The following is a 19,326-nucleotide window of genomic DNA, read 5'->3' on the forward strand; positions in this document are numbered from 1 at the left end:
AAAAAAAAAAAAAGTAGTGAAAAAAAATACCATTTTGACTATAGAGTGGTATATTTTTATTGTACCAGAATAAATTATTGTACTTGAGTTTTGTAGATTTATCATTGAAAGGCTAGCAGATTATAAAGCAGAATAGCATACTCTGATGGCTTCATTAATTATAATACCTAGACATAATTAGGCTCTAGCTAAGAATAGCAGCCAAAATGGAAATTCATTCTGGGAAAAAAAAGATGAGATTCAGAGAAAACTGAAACTAAAAGAACATTTACAAAGGGCATCCATTAATTCTCAGGCACAACATAGGGAAATAGAGCATCACCCAGCACCAGGGGTAGAACTGTGCAACCAACCCATCGCTGCATCTGGCTGCTTCAGAATATGTTCTCTTGGCCTCTTGATTTTGTTTCTGTTTCATAGTTTGTGATACCCTCTAGACAGAAATAATTGGAAATATCCTAAGATTCAGAAATAACTATTTCAATGCTTAGAAGTTGATCCAGTCACTTTGTTAGTAGTCTATATTATTAGAGCAGCTTTAAATTAACCAGAAAAACAGATCAGAAAGTACAAAGCTTCCCATATATTTCTTCTCCCCACTCTGGGCCCACACACAGCTTCCTATCTAGTGTTAGTGGGTACCTTTGGTACAACTGAAGAACTGATACTTATAGTATTAAAGTCCACCTCTTTGTGTTGTGGTCTGTGGGTTTTGACAAATGCATAATGTCACATATCCTCCACAAAGGGTCACACAGAGTCGTTTTACTCCCTCTGCTCTACCTTTCCCCTCCCTCATTTGCACTCTGTTCTTGTTACTGCTCTACAGTTTTTTGTCATTCCATTTATTCTTAAATAACTACCCTAACTTCCTATGGAAGCATCATTTTTTAAATTCGTAAAGTGGGTCCTCAGTAAATACTCTGTGCCAAAGACTGTTTTGTGCATTAAGATTTATAGCCAAGGACCAAAAACAAAAACGCCAATCTTCCTAAGGCTTACGTCCCAGAACCTCAAGCCTCCAGGCTCAGCTAGGTCCTAAGTAGGAGTGCAATGGGCCTCATGAGTGCCCAGCATGAGAGGAGGTGGTTGGAGGAAGTAAGCTGACAGTAGGGACTCCTCCCAGCTAGGCCCATGGACTTCCATCAGACCCCTCTTCCTGTTTTTCTTTCCTGCAGTCTAGCCTCCCAGAGGTGGATCTGCTGGCCTCCTCCCCAGGACCAGCTGGAAAGAAGAGGACTTCTTTCATTAAGTTCTTACTACCAGTTATCTATAGCCCTGCCTGGTGCTGAGAATATATGGTAGAAAGTTTACAGAGTTATAAGAAACAGGTGCCTATGATCACCATTTAATCACTAACTGGACAAGGTCTTCCCAGCTTTGGAAGTGGATGGCCCACAGTTATCTCTGACTTCCAGATCCTCTCTTACTGGTGAGCATTCATTCTCATCTTATTATTAGAAGCCCACTTCTTTTTCCCTCTGCCTTCTCCCTCTCCCTAAGCTCCTTAGAAAGATGAGAGCTTTATCCTGAGTGAGGATGTGCCGGGGATGTGATGGAAGATCAAAAATCCATTCTGTCCTCCCCAGCTCTACCCAAATGTCTGTGTTTCACATAAGGAAGGTGCTTAAAAATCATCTACATGAAAAGCTCAGTCACCCTCCTGAGCAGTCAGGTATGAGGCAACAGTGAACATCTCCCAGCTACAAGCCTAGTTTCAGCATTCTGGGAGCCTAAAATTGACCATGGTGATCATACTTATACCATGGAAATCAGTAAATACTACCAATAACATTTGTGCTTATTTTTCCCCCATCAAGAGCCACTCTACCAGCATACCACTAGGCAGACCTTCCTTAATCAAATTCTAACATGAATTCTACCATGGAAGTTAAATCCATAGGCGCTTTTATATATTCATATGCTCAAATTTTACTCTTTGTATTTCTTTTTTTTTTTCCAGCTTTGAGTTTATTGGTACATTTTAGGGATACAGTACAGTTACATTCATTGTTGGGATCTTGTACCTCTACATGACAAGTTACTCTTCATATTTCTGAGGGACAATGCTAACCAAAGTCAACCGGAGATTTGATCCAGTAAGTTTTGCCAACCAAATAAGCATCAGGCCACACAGGCTTTGCTCATATTTTTTATTTCCCTCGAAAGGAGAACTGAAGAGATTTCCAGATATAGTTTCACCTCAGTTACTGAAATCTCACACAACAATGTAACACTAAAACTTAATTTTGCAGGTGTCAGGCCATGATCACAAGTAACAGTTCCTGGATGGAGATTTGCTTGTCCAAGTGTAATTAGTAAGGTGCTGACTGGCCCTTTTGTGCCCCGTGTAGGACTGCACATGCAAGAGCGAAGGCTGACGCTGCTGACCAGGCTGCTCTGGCTGCCCGCCAAGAGTGTGACATTGCGAGGGCTGTGGCCAGGGAGCTATCACCTGATTTCTACCAACCAGGTAAGACAGTTCTCCTTTGATAGGAAAGGGTGGAGCCCTGACTTTCACTTTATTTCCTTTTCCACTTAAAGGTCTGTATATCATGAATCCCAGCAATACTACAGAATAAGTGGGCACAAACAGTAACAAGTATCACCTGAGGACTGAGGGTCAGCGCTAGAGATTTTGAGTTACACCCAGGGTGTCTCCCTCCCTGCCCCTCACCTCTGGCCATATGACCAGCATACTTTTAGCCAAGAGCCTGAACAAGACAGAAATATAAAAGTGTCTGATTCTGAAAAGTTTTATGAGTGATGATTGCAGATTCTGAGACAAATACCCCAAATTCACTTATCTAACAGCATTCACAAGTAAGAGCCGTCCAGTACTGTGAGCTCCTTCTTTCTCTCTTCTGTCTTTTTGGTACTAGGGATTGAACACAGGAAGCACAGAGCTACATCCCCATCCATTTTTACTTTTTTAAATTTTGAGACAGGGTATTGCTAAATTGCCCAGGCCGACCTAGAAGTTGCAGTCTTCCTGCTTCAGCCTCCCTACTAGATGGGATTACAGGCCCTACCACCCTGCCCAGCTAGATTTTTTTGTTTGTTTTGTTTTGTTTTATGATGTACCTAAAGTTGAAAGGAGTGGAATCAGGGGTACCCCTTTAAAGCCAGATTCATCTGCACAGGAGGAAAATAAGTGTCATGATGGAAGAAATGAAAATGACTTCAAAAAAAATTGATCACCTCTCAAATGTTATAAACGGTTAACATTTATCGTAATTTTAAATATTTAACTTATTTTCTAGTAGTGTCTTACTAGACTGTTCCTCTTTTTGTAATTAGTTTTTTAAAATTCTAAAATAGTTGTACTCATCTTTTTATATATGCTTCCCAATGGCTTTATAAACATCTTTCTAGTGATTGCTTCCAGCAATTTCTGTTAAAACTTGTATTCTTGGTAAAGAATTTTCCTGTGTTGATTGTTCTTCATTCTCCCAAGCTGTATAATTAGCACCCTGTGCCTACCCAGCACCCTCAGCAACATACTTGGTATGTGTTTGGTTCCACTGAGTTGATAACAATATTGGAACAACAGGGCCTCTCTGAATCCAAACGTACAAGGCAAGTCAAACTGAACAGAAGCCACGGACCATAGAATAATGTAGAAACTTGGCTGGAAAAATGGATGGCAAAGTGCAAAGCCCACGGGAGTGGTCCTGTGCTCACCAGTGGTGCTGCCATTGAGAGAAGCTAGACAATCAGGAGACACTGAGCTTGAGCTCTTTCAAAAGCAGACAAAGTTGCTGTTGTTGCCTGCAAATGCTAATTCTTGCTTCTCTTAATTCTGCTGGCGAATGGGGTCCCTCTAGACTTGTTAGGTGTTACTAAGAGGTAAATGATATGGAAGGTCATCGTAGTTTCCAGTCTTGAATGATTTTTAAAGCCTTTTATGGTCTAAAAGCATTTGAAAGGAAAGAAATGTTGTGGGAAAATGTAATCCCATTCTTTTTTAGCTCACTCAGCTTCATATAAGCAAACTGTCCATCAGTAATGAATACACCCTAGCAGCAGGAGATGGCAGTGGATCTATTGGAGACCAGCGCTCGGGGGAAAGCTGCAGTCCTCTTTGACTCACAGCCAACACTTCCTTCAGCAGCTGTATAGAAGGCCTTTTCTTGTCCTGACTATTATGGGTCTTCTCAAGGGACCATAACTCATGCTTTCCACTCTGCATTTATAGGGTGATCAAATCAGATAGACATTTGCTAAAAGGGCTTTCAAGTACTCTGAGTTGGGCTGCTCATTTAATTTACGTATCTCAGATATAAATGTTTCTATTGTTTGGAATGTACGTGCCATGCCTAGCAGTCAGTAACCGTGGGAAAACGAATGCCTGTCATAGCATACATTTTGAGCACTTTTATGATGTTACCTATTTTCAAATATTTACCATCTTAGTTAAGTCTTACATGTTTATTTCAACAATATTTTTTTAAATGAAAGAATAAACATAGCCATGGAGGATGTTTTCAAAGAGTTAAGTTCTAACAATAAAAAGCATACCAGTGGATGTATGTGAGCGAGTACACAGATAATTGCACACACATATAGAAACCTAAGTTACTATCAGTGAGCAACACAGTGAGTCACTCCCTAGGAATTCAGAAGGAACTTTGCCCTCTAGAGATAAAGGTGAAAATGGGGCCATGTAACCAGGCAGTTAGATCAAGTGATCCTGATAGTATGGCTTTAAAAACTGCAAGATTTGCTTGTAACATGGCTGGGTGTAGGAAAACATCTAAAGGAAGAGTTGGTCACCCATGAGTGTACAGAAGAAAAGTGAGTCAGAGAGGCAAAAATTGGCAGCATCTATCCAAACCCTGTCCAAAGGAGGCACAGCCTGAGCCAAAACCTTGGAGTATTGCACTTGCATTGGCAAGGACTTTTCTATTATGGGGCAGGATGCAGGGAACTGCTGCCAGGGCTGTGTGTCTCTCTTGGCAAGGTCATCCTCACTACGGAAGTTGATGCATCAGACTAGCTCAGCCATTAGAGAGGTGATTCATCTCGGGCTCTTTGTTCTAATTCCATGTTCACCACTAACTAATTTTGGTCCAGCTTTTCATGGAGGCCTGTCAATCAGGAAAGCATATACTGGTAGGGTAGTATCAGTGTGAGTCCTGTGGCCCATGCCAATTTTACATTGCTCACTGTAAACTAATGACTTGGCTTTCTAGTAATATACATCAACCTTGTAAGCTTCAGTAATAGGAGTCTGCCCCACGAGATGGCTCTACTTCAAAGTGATGATAAGGTCAAGTTTTTAAATCAGAAAGATGGAGAAAAAGCTTTGAAGGATGTTCACCAAAAAGTAAAGGGATTGAAGAATGGGGATAATTAGCACAACTGTATGTATGGCTCTTTGTCTGTCTTGGTTGCCTTTTTTTTTTTTTTTTTTTTTTTTTTAATGTTGTCCAGGTTGGCTTCAAACCTCAACATCAGCCTCCCAAATCCTGGGATTATAGGTGTACACCACTTCTTCGGGCTCCACGGCCTTTCTATCAAGATTCTTACTTTGTTAATGTCAACCGACTTTAAGGTGTAATTTTTTTTATATTTATTAGTAGAGCCAGGCATGAGTTAAGGAAATTTACATACTGCCCTGGAATGTGGTGCATTTATTACTTTGAGCCCTCTTGGTTGATAACCAGCTGGCTTCCTAGGCAACGTCCTCAACAAGCTTTGTCTTACTGTGTTTAAGCATGGATGTGTTTCACACACACAGAACCTTGATCATTTAAGGGGAAAGTGAACTAATACAGATTATTATGGATTAACGTTAACTAAGCTTTCTGTTAATGAATTAGAAGTATTTAAAAATCAGAGTATTATCTTCATTAATTGTTTATACCTGTCATTAATACATACTATTTTTGATTAAGTAAAAGGAGGCATCCAGGAATAGAAGATTTCTAAGCACACCTTCCAAACCTAGACTTCATCTAGATAGGAAACTGAGTTATCTATCTGGTAGTAGACATGAAATTAGTAATTTATGAGTTTTTGTTTGTTCTTACCCTTTGCTCATTCCCATGTCCTCTGTTTCACAAACATGTACCAAGTTCTAGCTGAGTGCAGGATGCTGGAGCAGTTATCCCACAGCTCACAGACAAGCATTGTGGCTGTGTTCATGGGTGCAGTGGAACTGTAAGGTCTATAGAAAAGTAGCATTCTTTCCCTGTGGAACAAAAAAAGTTGTTCTGTTGCTCATTGTGTCATCCTTTCAGAGTCTTACAGTCTACTCTGCTTTAGCTGACTGGCAGTCTCTAGAGAAAATGTCTAATTTCTATTTAATGACTCCTGCTGTTTCTACAAGGCATTTGATATGGTCACTGCCCTTGTCAACATTTGTGCTGGGGAATCTTCTTGGTGCCTCTTCTGCCCATAGCCCGTGGAGGCTCACCTCTGAAGTTCAAACTGCATTCCCTGCTGCCACCATCTGCCATTGTCTGTTCAGAGCCTTTGTGCCAACTGTGACAACTTACCTTCCAGTGTCATTGGACAGCATGCATGCTGACTGTTGTTTCATATTTGTGGCATGTCACTGAGCAGGTGATGTGGATCTGATTCTTCCCATATGAATAGGGGGTGGGGGAAAAAATTTTAGGATTTATAGAGACGTCTATAAAGACATGGCTGTAGGGCTATCTGTGAAAATGCTGACTGCAACAGCTATCAACACTTGTCCTAATTTCCCTCTCTGACAATATTCTGGCCAGTCCTTTTAATGAACTTCTGTACCCCATCAGTTTTATGTCGTGGGCATTGCATTGTTAACACACATCACTACTCAGAACAAGTAGCAGGCACAGCATGTACCTTCCAAGAGAAAACAGTCCAGGAAAATCCTCTGTCTTCTGAATTACATTAAATGTCTTATTTAAAATGCATTTAATCTTACTTTGGAGAAATCTAGCTATATAGCCTCCTTATTTGGCTGTTGTCACACGACTGCCATGCTGAAACCATTTCCGGCTGGGTGTAGTCCTGGAAGGCTAGAGTTAGGTCCATAACTAGTCAACATATGTACTTTTTGCGTACTTTCAAACATTTGTAAATGGATGTATGAAAATCACCCAAAGCATTGTGTAACCATTAAAGATTTCTAAACTTTGTACTTATTTCATCAAAATTTCCAGTCACGGCACCCCAGGTGCTTGTAATAGACAACACGTAAAGGAGCCCATACTTGGGAGTGTATTACAATTCTTTATCCAGTCATTTTCAAATGCACTGATTGTAAAGCTAAGATTTTTTTCAAAATCTAGAAGTTGGTCTAAAATATACTTCCACCATTCTAACAAATTATTTGAACTCAGTAAATTTTGGATATCTTTAGCCCTGTGGATGGAACGGAAAAACTAAGAATCAGTCACATAAGACATGCTTTTTCTAATGCACCTAGGACAAGAAAACGATCCAGAGGCAACATGTAAGACTTCTAAAGGTTACAGAAGTGATTAAGCTGGTGTTTGAAAGTTAATAAACATATTAAGAAATTCATTCAGTGGAGTCCAAGATTTAGCTTCATAAATCCAAATTCCTCCAATGGCAAGGTCATTCTTAAGTCGGCCTGTTAACAGGGGTAGGGTATAAATGAAGAGGTAGAGACAGTTCTTAGTGTTTATGAAAAGCATTTAAAAGTGCATTACATTAAAATATTATGTTTTCCACGTTTTTTTAATATTACGTTTTCTTGAGACAGCTAAAGCATATCCCTTGAAGTATAGTCTTTTTAAAAAATCAACTTTTCTTGAAGTAGCATTACTGAATCGACTAAGCCTTTTCTACTTTTCATGTTTCAACAGTCTCATCCTCTGCCAGCAACTGTCACTTCTGTGTGTCAGAGCAGCTCCTGTTTCTGCTTCTAATCTGCCTTTTGTAGTAAATCTAGGTGGGACTGCAGGTCCTTGGGTTAAATCCTAAATTTGCAAGCTGCGCTATTTCCATCTCACATCTTTAGGGCGAAGCACATGGGCTTTCTGATGGCTGTATTTCTCCCAGTTCAGCAGCTCTTTACCTTTTCCTTGCAACTTTAAAAATATATAACTAATATATTTTGCCAATATCTATTATTTTTCACTCTTTATGTGTACTTAAAAATTAGGTTTTTTTTGGTTTTTTTTTTTTTTGTGGTACCGGGGATTGAACTCAGGACCTTGCACTTTAAAGCAGGCGCAGTGCCACTGAGCTAAATCCCCAGCCCAAACATTAGCTTTTAAGGGGCCTCAATTTTAAGGTAGATTTTGGCAGTTTTTGCAAAAATAACTAGTGCTTCTCAGTTTGAAGCCTTTATAAATCCTTAGTCATTTGTTTAATTAGGTCAGTGTTATGTGGCTTTAATTAATACTCCATTGGCTCCAAGAGTCTTGACTATTTTAATTATCTTTGCACAGTACATTCACTACTATACCTCGGCAGGTATAGTCAGTAATACTATAAAAATGAATAACAGTGAGGTACAAATCAAAACAACATGGATGACATTTTGGATGGCAGGATGGAGAAGTCTGTAAGCAACACAATACCTCAGGCTATCTCAGAATATACTCATCACAGGAGAGGTAGGACGGGTTTGTAAAAATAAATCTCCAATAGAATCACAAGGGGCTTCTCCAGGATGAATAACCTTAGGAACTTTAAAATGTTGGGGCAAGCATAGAGGGTGTGAGACCCGCCAAGCACCCAAAATAAATGTAAAAAGTAGGAGCAAGTCTGCTAATGAGGAACGCAGTTCTCATGTCCATGTATGTGTTTCCTCAGTCCCTCAGTGCTCTGCCCAAACAGCCCAAGGAAGAGCTCAGAAACAAAGGTAGCACAGGTGCAGTCACCCCTTTCCTCCATTCAGTGAAATGAATCACGCTGGCCAGGAATTCACGCTGCCATTTCTGACAATTAAAAGAAAATTGCCCTTTTTTTGGGGGGCGGGGTACCAGGGCCCTTGTGCTTGCAAGGCAGGCAGTGGAACCCCTGAGCTAAATCCCCGACCCATAAATTGCCAAATTTTAAAAAGAGATGCTTACCATATTCAGAAAGGAAATCTCAATTGCTGACAAATGATCTTGACAGATTTGGGAAGTTTGAATTCCAAGGGGTTAGGTTTATCCTTTGGAAGATGGAAAGGATATAATCCTGTCGTGTTTGCAACCCTGAGTACGACCTGCAACAGTGTGCTTTCAGGAAGTCTCATTTCTGACCGTAAAATGGAACATGTTGCATTATATTTTTTCTTAAAGGAGACATAGGAGATATGTGACTTTTGGTTTTTCAGCTACCATAGGTGCTTCCATATCAAAAATGGAGTAGAATCAAGATATATCATGTACAGGTACAAATTTATAAAAAAATGGGGATATCTTCTTCCTAAGATTTTGATGAAGCTTTAAATTTCATAAAATACCAATGATGAATGTAACTATACTGTATACCTAAAATGTACCAATAAACTCAATGAGAAAAATAAATAAATTTCATAAAATACCTGAAGTAGCCCCTTCATTACAGTAAGCTTATTACAGGCTACCACAGGAAGAACAATTAAAACTATATTTTTAACAAAATAAGCATAATTGTTCTTCAGCCCTTCTGTACCTCTTTTGCTAATTCGGGGTGTGCTGTGGGGTTAGAAGCAGGAAGGACAATAACTGAAATTCAGTGCTATAGAGTTGACAAGAGTTGATCACCTTTGAGCCAGTTGGTGGGATAGTTTCTCCCTTGTAGACTTGAGAGAGGAACAACTCACTACATCAAAGTGAGGCGGGGGGTGCCAACTAGGGATTGAATACAGGGCCTTCCCACTGAACTACATCCTCAGCCCTTTTCTTGGTTTTTTTATTTTGAGACAGGATCTTGCTAAGTCACTGAGTTGCCCAGGTTGGGCATGAACTTGAAATCCTTCTGCTTTAACCTCCTAGACTTCTGGAATTACAGGTGTGCACCACCACACCCAACTTCAGAGTGCTTTGTACAGTACAACCTAAACTATGAAAAGTGTTCCTAACTGGAACTGATCCATACACTTTTACTGATCCACACAAATTTGTTACCTGCAAGACTTCTTTTAGTACAAATGTTTTCTTCATAAGTTTTTAGATAGGAGTCTTTCATTTCTGTAAACAAATATGTATCTTCTGTGTTTTAATTGTATCACATAGTTTGGAGAGATTAATTATGTTTCTGTACCAATATGTGTTCTGCAAGTGCAAAGGAATGTTACAATTATTAGGAATGTCAGAATTATTTTTATGGCCATCAAAATAATATAAATAATGATATTATCTTTAAAGTATCTTTTAGTAAGTAATCTCTTTGGAGAATGAATGTGCTTATACTTAATGCATTATAAATATATTTAAAAGAAAACAATCCCATTTAACAAAAAAAGTATCATCCTAATGTATAAGACTTTATACCTATTTTTATCACCTTCTTCCCTTTTGTCTTTTTTTTTTTTTTTTCAGGCCCCGATTACATCAAACAGAGATTTCAAGAAGGTGTAGATGCTAAAGAAAATCCAGAAGAAAAGGTAACAGAAAAGCCACCTACACCAAAGGAATCTCCTCATTTTTATCGAAAAGGCACAACCCCCCCTGCATCTCCTGAGGCAAGTCCCAAACAGAGCCACTCTCCCAAGCCCTCTTCTCCAAAGCCCCTGAGGAAGCAAAACCCCAGCTCAGGGGCAAGACTCAATCAAGATAGAAGGAGTGTGGCTGAGGATCAAGTAACAGCTGTTGTCAATAAGCCCTTGATGTCAAAGGCCCCCTCAAAAGAAGTAGTACCCCAGTCCAAGTACTCTGGCCGTCACCATGTCCCCAACCCCAGTAACGGGGAGCTACATTCTCAGTATCATGGCTACTATGTGAAACTGAATGCCCCCCAGCATCCTCCAGAAGATGCAGAGGACAATGATGGATCAAGCCAGGCCTCCTCAGTACTGGTGCACAAGCTATCGCCTAACAAGTGGAGTTCCCCAAAATCTGTGACAAAACCAGTTGCCAAAGAAAGCAAAGCTGAGCCAAAAGCTAAGAAGTCTGAACTTGCTATACCAAAGAATCCAGCAAGCAACAATTCGTGCCCTTCTTTGGAAAAAGAAGCCAATTCAGTAAGTTGTACAAGAAATGTTTTCTTTTCCCTTCTTCCCTTTGACTCTTTCCGGGAACAGCATGGGATGACAGCATCTCAGCAGCAGCCAAGCTAACAGAGGTCCTAGAAGCACAGGTTGTTTAGAGTAGAGGGTAATGTGTTTGTAGCTTGAGCCAACACAGAGCTCTCCAGGCAAGAGTTCCTGAGTCCACTTAGCCACCCACCTTTGACATAATCTAAGTAGGTAAGCCTGAGCACCCTTGGATGGCCTCAGTTTCAGTAAACTTTGTCAGTGAGCCTATGGCAGCTTGCTGTTTGACTGCTGGAAGGGAAACATGGCTGCTGTCATGGCCAGACCCTCCCCCAGTGCCAACGAAGAGTTCTGAGCCCCCTTTCAGCTCCACAGCAGCCTTCCTGTTTCCCTAAGGAGTATCTCTTCTAGCTGTTGTGAATTCTTTTCAGATATTTAGCTTAGATTTTACTTGATTAGCCAGGGTTTGTAGCAAGACCATATTTCTACCCCAATGAGAAAATCTGCAACAATTTAAGAGAATTAATTTGGGCTTCTAACATCTCAGACTGTAAATGTTCTCGTGTTTTCAGTTTCCTGGGAGGTACTAGTTATTAACAATGAGACTTGAGTACATAAGATACTGACTTGGGCAGAAAGCTCAGGGTTAATGATAAGTGTCTAAAAGCTCATTCACATGAGATTTATTTGTTGAATGTTTGGCATTAATATTTCATCACATTCTTTAAGATTTATATAACCTGAAAATAATTACTGATTGTCTTAAAAATTGACTAACTGACCTGTTGATCTGCTTACATTCCTTTGGGGTTGAATATTAAATGTAGCTCAGAAGAAGCCATAGTTTAGAGACGTGGTGAATACTAGTTTTCTGACCAACAAGATAATAGCATAACCATTAGTTTCTTATTTTTGTCTAATTTACTCATAGGTTTTATCAACTAAAATTTATCTTTTCAATTAACTTATACTTGAAATTTTTGTTTCTTTTGCTAGTAGATATAAAACACCAGTTCTCTTGTTTTTCAAATTCTTTTTAATTAGCTAAGTATAAATTAATCAGGTTATTTAGACTAACTTCCTAAGAGTTAACCTCCATGGAGCTAAATGATTTTTTAAAACTGATATTATGAGACTCTGACTATTAAGCATTCACTTAAAAAATGTTTAACATCAATACATTACTATTCTAATATTACAATAATATTTGTTAAACTCAATACTTTGCTTGTCATTTGACATTCAGCATTTTTATTCATACTAAGGCCTCATATACATATCAGTATTCGTTTGCCTGGTTTGCAAGTGGGAAATTCACACACTGCAAGACCATCAGGTGGGTACCTATGCATAATCAATTGTGGGTTCACTTCCAGAGCTGCACAAGGAAAGAATATCTCCAGTGTCTTGCTCATTTGAGTTACCAAGCTCTCACCTGTAAGATTCCTCCTGTAAAACTGCACTATGTTGAATAAATTCACAGCCGCCTTATTTAGAAAACAGTATCTGTTTTACTCAGGTGAGGAATCCCATGATTCTTGGAAGTAACCAACCATCCTCCATCTCAGGAGGCCAGTCCCAGGGGAGATGAGGGCCCAGCAGCTCCCTGAGCTTCAGGCTGCCTGTATGGGTGACAGGAATTGGCATCTTCACATGACAGTGTCTTCCTGGTGATAACAGATACCTTTCCCATTCCTGACTGATGTTAGGAAATGGCACCATTACGTAAGGGTGGTCAGTGAATGACCTTTAAAATGATGAAGCACTGGGAAGATTGTGAGATAACTGAACCTTGTAAATTAGAAGTTTATAAATAACAATTTAAAATTCATAGAAACATCTCACTAAAGCAGATGTCTGAGGGAAACCCAGGATGAATCAGTGCTGTTTCTTAGAGGGCAACAGAGAGATCGATTTTGAGGCAGAATCTCTGTTTGCAGGGTGTGGGACCAACCGGAATCTGGATTACTGATTTATAGTCAACCAGATCATGTGACTCGGGCAGTCCTGGCTTTTGGCTAAGAGTGTAGATTCTCTTACCCAACCTCCTGGATTCAAATCCCAGCTCTGTTGCTTTCCAGCTGTGTGGCTCTGGACAAGTTTCCTAACTGCTCTGTGCCTTGGGTTCCTCATCTGTCCTTATCTCAAGGACTTTGAATTGTTATGAAGATTGAATGAGTTAATGTTTATAAAGTACATAGCGCAGAGCTGAGCACGGGGTATGTGTCCCAAAACATTGCCTGCTTTTTGTTTCAGCACCGTGCAAGTTAAAGCGTACGTAGTTCAGAAATATTCTAATAGATTTGTTCCCCCTTCAGAATTAGCCAGGACATTGATATCATAGAAATACAGAAAATCTTCTGGGACACAAACTACTACTTCATGTTAATTACTTGCGCTTGAGTATGACAAGTGGAAGGGAGGGCACTGTAAAGGTTGCTTTACAGGTTTCTCTAAGAAATGTGTGAACCCTGCAGGCAGTGTGTGCCGGTGGACTTGTACTGAACTTCTTGTAGGGTTTTGCAACATGGCACCTCTGGTATGAGCCACAGAACCATCTTTAGAGCCTTATTACTAAGACTACAAATTATTCCTCCAGTTAGGAATTCCACCCATTCTGAAAATTAGCTTTTTTTTTTTTTTCAGCTTCATTTGACTTCCAAGTTTGAGACATACCTGATCTTTCTTTTGAATTTGTATAAAATTTACAGCGTCCCTGTTGAATCAAGTTTGAACCTCACCAGAAAAGAAAAAAGGACAAAACATATCATTAAACTTTGCCATTAATATTAAATTAAACTTGCTCTTTGATACACTTTTAGTTAGAGACGTTTTAGGTTCAACATAAATAAACTCTAATAACTGGGCAGAAAATTCCTCAGCATTTTAAATATGAACAATCATCTCTTACAAAGAAGAGAACTGATTTCTTGAACTAGAATCTCTTTCCACATTTTGGCCACCTCTGTTTTATTTCCCTAACCGCCTGAAAGTCTCATCTGTATGGACTTAAACTTTGCCCTGCTGTGTCTGCTTCCATTACACCTGTCCTAGTCAGTCTGAAAAGCAAGACCAAGCTGTTGTTTTCTTTTTTTTTTTTTTTTTTTTTTTTTTTTTTTTTTTTCATTTTGCTATTTTAAGCTACAGCTGGCCACCACAGTCATATTTATGGGACTTCACCTTAAAGCTTTTCACCCGGTATCCTGCCTTGGTATCTGAAGAACCCAGAGGTCATGATTTCGTATGTGCCCTTTAAACATAACGTCCCAGATTCTTATTTCATACCTGGTTGCTGTTTGAACCTCTTATGCAGGCTTACTCTTGTTCTCCCTGAGTCATCTTTAAAAATAGCTTTATAAATGGAGCTATGCTAGTAGGATAAATATGTGTGTGTGTTGGGATATATACAGAATAAATACATATGTGTGTTCAGTAGGAAAAATACATATGTATTTTTCATTCTGGATAAACCATCCATGCATTATTCATTGAATCCAGATTATCAGTACAATGAGATGTGAGCCAAAATATGAAGAAAGATAGTAAGCTAAATTCAACCCCCAGGCAATATACAAACCCAAAATGCTAAATAATTTATACGGTTTTATGAAATGGGAATTAAAGATTCAGGCATTCCTTAAGCTCTTTTTTTCGTGGTACTAGGGATCAAACCCAAGGCCTTGTACTTAATAGGCACTCACTCTACCACAGAGCTGCATCCCCAACCCCAACCTCAAGCTTGTAAAGCTGGCTTCACTGAAGATGCTTTGTCTGTGATTCCACTTTTCCTGAGTCCACTGTGTGACACTGAACCGTGCATTTCATATTGTTGTTACAGAGTACACCTTCATTTATCTTTCACATTAAATGCACTGGCCCGAAAGAGTTGAGATAATCCCAAAGTCTTAATGTTCATGAACAAAATCTAGTCAAAATAGTGTATTATAGCATTGTCATGATATAGCTGTGCTGAGTTTCATATTTGAAAAGTCATATCCATTATTTTCAAAGTTTTCTACATTATTTCTGTGCTCTTAAGTTAGCCCTAATTGAAAAATTTCATGGGTTAGTATTTTTCCTACTAATTTCAAACATAAATCTTCTAAAAGAGTCATTATCAAGTTTTGATGTTTCCATATTAGGGAAAATAGATGAAACTCACCTGCCTCACAAGCACAAGGTCCTGAGTTCAATCCCCAGCACCATAAAAAAATAAATGAAACTGATCCTAAAGAACTCAATGGGAAATTGTTTTTAAATTAAGACCTGAAGTCAGATGCACTGATGCATGCCTGTAATCCCAGCACCTGGGAAGCTGAAGCAGGAGGATCACTAAGAATTTGAGGCTAGTCTGGGCTACATAGTGAACTCAAGGACAGCCTGAACTACATAGCAAGACCCTGTCTGAAAGCAATAAAATAAGGTGTGGGGATGTAAAGAGCCTAAAGCTGTCAAGTGAGCAGACTGAGGTTCAATTCTAGTTCTTAATTTGTCCAGTCAGGCTAAGGAACCTTGGTTAAGACACTCCTTGAACCTCCTTGAAGTTCTGTAAAATGGAAGTATTAATTGCATGTGAAGAATAAACAAAAAATAACTAGAAAGGATTCTCCCGCTGCCTGGAACTATAAAAACTTTTTTTTTTTCCCATTTACTTGGGGTTTAACATGTTCATAAGGGGGCCCTAATTCATACAACTTGCTGCCAAGCAGCTTGAACCACCATTGGTACATACATGACTGTCCCCTCGAGCAGCTTTTTAAAATTTATTAGTAAAAAGACCCCTAAAAGTGTTTCGATCCATTTGTGTCACCAGTGGTATGGGCTGCCCAATGGACAGTCATGCAGGTACCACCGTAGTTTAAACCAGTGAGAACATGGTGAGAACTGGAGACTTTCTTCTTCCTAGTGGTGCTTCTCTCAAGGGCTCTCCCCCACCCTCTATTTTACTAATGACTTATTTGTTCAGTAATTAATCTGCTTTGTTCAAAAACACCTACAGCACCTACAGGGAAATATTTGGAAGGTAGCATATTCTCCCTCCATATTAGTTGCCAGAATGAATCAGGCACCCCTGTGGATCAGGCACAGAGCACATAGTTATGGTGGTGGACAAGACAAGGCCTTGCTACTGTGGAGATCGGAGTCCACATGAGAAAGTGACACTTCAACAATAGATAACAATAGCCAGGGATTTAGCTCAGTGGTCCTGCTGCCTCACAATTGCAAGGTCCTGAGTTCGATCCCTGGTACCAAAAAAACAAAAAACAAATCTATTGATATAACAATAGATAACAGTAAAATGTGAAAAGTAATATGACAGAGAAGGCACAGGTCACCCCGACCTCCACCAAGGAGATGCCAGGAAGAGATCTTCAGTGAGTGATCTGTGTGACCCCAGCCTTTGGTCCAGGAGATGAGCACTTGATAAATGGCAGTTCCAGCCTTCCTTTTTAATTCACTCCAGCCACCAAAGAAAATGCAGCTGAGGTCTCCATAGCATTGTCTCAGCATAATCTTATTTGATATCCAACTGCAATACAACTGATTCCTCAGCTATAAAGTAGGAACAACAAAATTACTTATCCTACCTCATGAGGCCAATTTGGAATACTTCTAATACTATTTATGAATTATAAACTATCTCAATAGCAAATGTGAAGATCATGTTTTTCTAATAAAGGAGAATGCTCCATGGGCCAGATCTAAACACATGGGTCATGCAAGGTTTATGTAAACAAGTTTGGGGACCTTGGGCTTTCTGGTATTTATTATAGTGATACATATTGAAATAGGATCCTGAAGTTTGTTAGAAGTAACTTGATTTCTAAAAGGATGTGGCCATTATTTGAGAAATAAAAAGTTACACCTGTAAGAGTAATTTCTGCAAGTATTCACCTTCCCCCTTGCAATTTTTATTTAAAGGAGAGGATCAAAGCCAAAAAGGACTAGGAAAAAGCACATCAGAGAACCTCATTTTGAGTTTTTCCTGAAGTTTTCCTTGGAAGCTTCCTTCTCCCAGATTTTACTCTCGTTCCTAACTGCTTTGACAAGGAGCCCACTCTTGTCTGAATTGAGTCCCGATGACGGATAGTGGTCAGATTCCCAGTAGTTCCCAGCCCTCTATGATCTGTCTCAACCCATACTGCTGTCCCTTATGCAAAGTGAGTAGAGTAGGTGGTTAGTAAAAGCATTTTTAACAGATTTCAAGACTGGATTTATTTTTGAAGTAAAAGTTCCGCAATGGCTCCATCTAACGTAATGGTGCTATTTTTAGTTTATACCTTTTGGAACTGCTGTTCATGCCTTAGTTACTGCAGCCATGTTTGTTATATTTTTGATAATTGTTTCTGGCAGTATATTTTGGGAATGCAGTAATGTTAACATGGAAACATCATGCTTGGTTTTTTTTTGTTTGTTTCACTTCCAGGGCCCCAATTCAGTCATGATTGTCCTTGTCATGTTGTTGAATATCGGGTTGGCCATTCTTTTTGTCCACTTTCTGACTTGATTGGAATTAGGAAAGGTAAGATTAGCCTTAATTTCTATACAAAATTACAATTAAAAACATTGATTCTCATTATCAAATTTATAATTTGTTGAACAATGACATATTGTCCTTCACTTTAATTTTGGCTGTGCCTGAATGTGATTCAACATAGTTACTTAATGCTGTAACTGTTTTGACCCTTCAGTGAAGTCAATGACAACTAGTGGTGTTAGTCCACAGTTCTCTGCCGTGCTGTCGTCAGCCCTTTAAATGGCACACCCCAGTCAGACTCAGACACAGGCAAGGAGGCTTGGAATTAGGATGGGATCGCAAGAGAGATGAAACTTGGAAAATTCAGCCTGAGGACCTGTTCAGATCCCTGGGGAATGCTTGTGGCTTTGGGGTGCTCTGGGAGCTGAAGCACACAGCCATGTCGGAGAGCAAAACTTAATAATAATTCTTTTTTAAAATCTGCTGAAGCAGCCCCATCCGGCAAAGTTCTTGGCATTGGCGACTCCATCTGTCCTAGCAGAGTGTGACTAAACTGGAAATGTATGGAGCTGCATTTTTTTTTTTTCTTGATGGAAGTCAACAGCTGTCTTACTATTTTACCATCTGACGTTTTTAGTAGGGAGCTGGGGAAACGACTGCCCGAGGAATGCAGTCAGAGGATTGTGTTGCTGTGGACGTGATTCCAACATTCACTCCTATCTTATTAGAAGAAATAGGTAGCAGCATCACTCACCAGTCTTATGCCATGACCTGCTGCTTTAACATCTCCTGGAATGTTCTGGGAGAGAATGTTTCGTTTGCTTGTGCACAACTCTGCTAATTTTTGTTGTTTATTTAAATATGATGTATAGTCATCTGCCACCTGCAATCTTGGCTGGACAAAACATACATGTTGTATCTCAAGGAAAAGAAACAACAAAATGCTAGTGAAAATGTGTTTATTTTAAAAGCAATACATCATTTTTCATGTCATTTATTCTTCCTAAACCTAGAAAAGACTATCTTTAAAATTTAGCAGTCTGAAGGCATTATGCCTTCCTAAGAAATAATTTATTTTCAATATTTTAACATTATTGAGATGAATTATTTATGCACTTTTAAGAGGTGCTAAATTTTAAAAGCTGAAAGACAACAGAATACTAAGAAGTATAGTCAAAATGTTGCATGGGTTGTGGTAATCGGTGTTTAAAGGATTCAGTTTCATTGCTGACGTACTTTACAACCAAATAAAATCTTGTCAGTGGCTATGTTAATTCCCATGAAAGTTAAGCAAGATGCTATTAATAACTGCTCTTCTCTTTTTTTCCCAAGTTAAATTTTTGTTGAATACATTCAGGTAGAGCATAAAGCTTTGTTAAATCACTGCCTCTCAGTTTTCTGCCTTTCATGTTTTTCAAAGTCCTTTTGTAATTTCATTTCAAATTTTAAAGGCTTAGAAATTTTTATTTTAAGTATTTGTCTTTTGCAATTGTTATTCTGACATACTCTGATTTCTTTTGCTGTTTTATAATTTATCCTTTATTACTCAGAAGCATGCTTACTTAGAAAAACTATATGGTCTTTATAAAAGTAATTATTTTAAAAGAAATCAGGGAAGGAAAGGTAATCTCTTTAAGACATTACCTATGGAAGGGGAGCTCTTCCTAAATATGTTCATGATTTGCATGGGTTTAATGAGATTCTTTTTTTTTTTTTT

At 39.1% G+C, this 19,326-nt stretch overlaps 1 protein-coding gene across 1 annotated transcript in view; it reads left to right on the top strand.

Annotated features, from left to right (window-relative positions):
* Jph1 (junctophilin 1) overlaps window positions 1-19,326 on the top strand; it is a 72,574-nt gene that overhangs the window by 52,421 nt on the left and 827 nt on the right. The window contains 3 exon segments of the mRNA XM_010622412.3: window positions 2,355-2,473; window positions 10,479-11,119; window positions 17,559-17,654. Coding sequence (XP_010620714.2) covers window positions 2,355-2,473; window positions 10,479-11,119; window positions 17,559-17,639 — 841 coding nt within the window. The 3' untranslated portion in view covers window positions 17,640-17,654.

The sequence above is a fragment of the Fukomys damarensis genome, unplaced genomic scaffold (genome assembly GCF_012274545.1).
Source record: "Fukomys damarensis isolate Sample0158 unplaced genomic scaffold, DMR_v1.0_HiC HiC_scaffold_5, whole genome shotgun sequence".
In the NCBI taxonomy this organism is placed as follows: domain Eukaryota; kingdom Metazoa; phylum Chordata; class Mammalia; order Rodentia; family Bathyergidae; genus Fukomys; species Fukomys damarensis.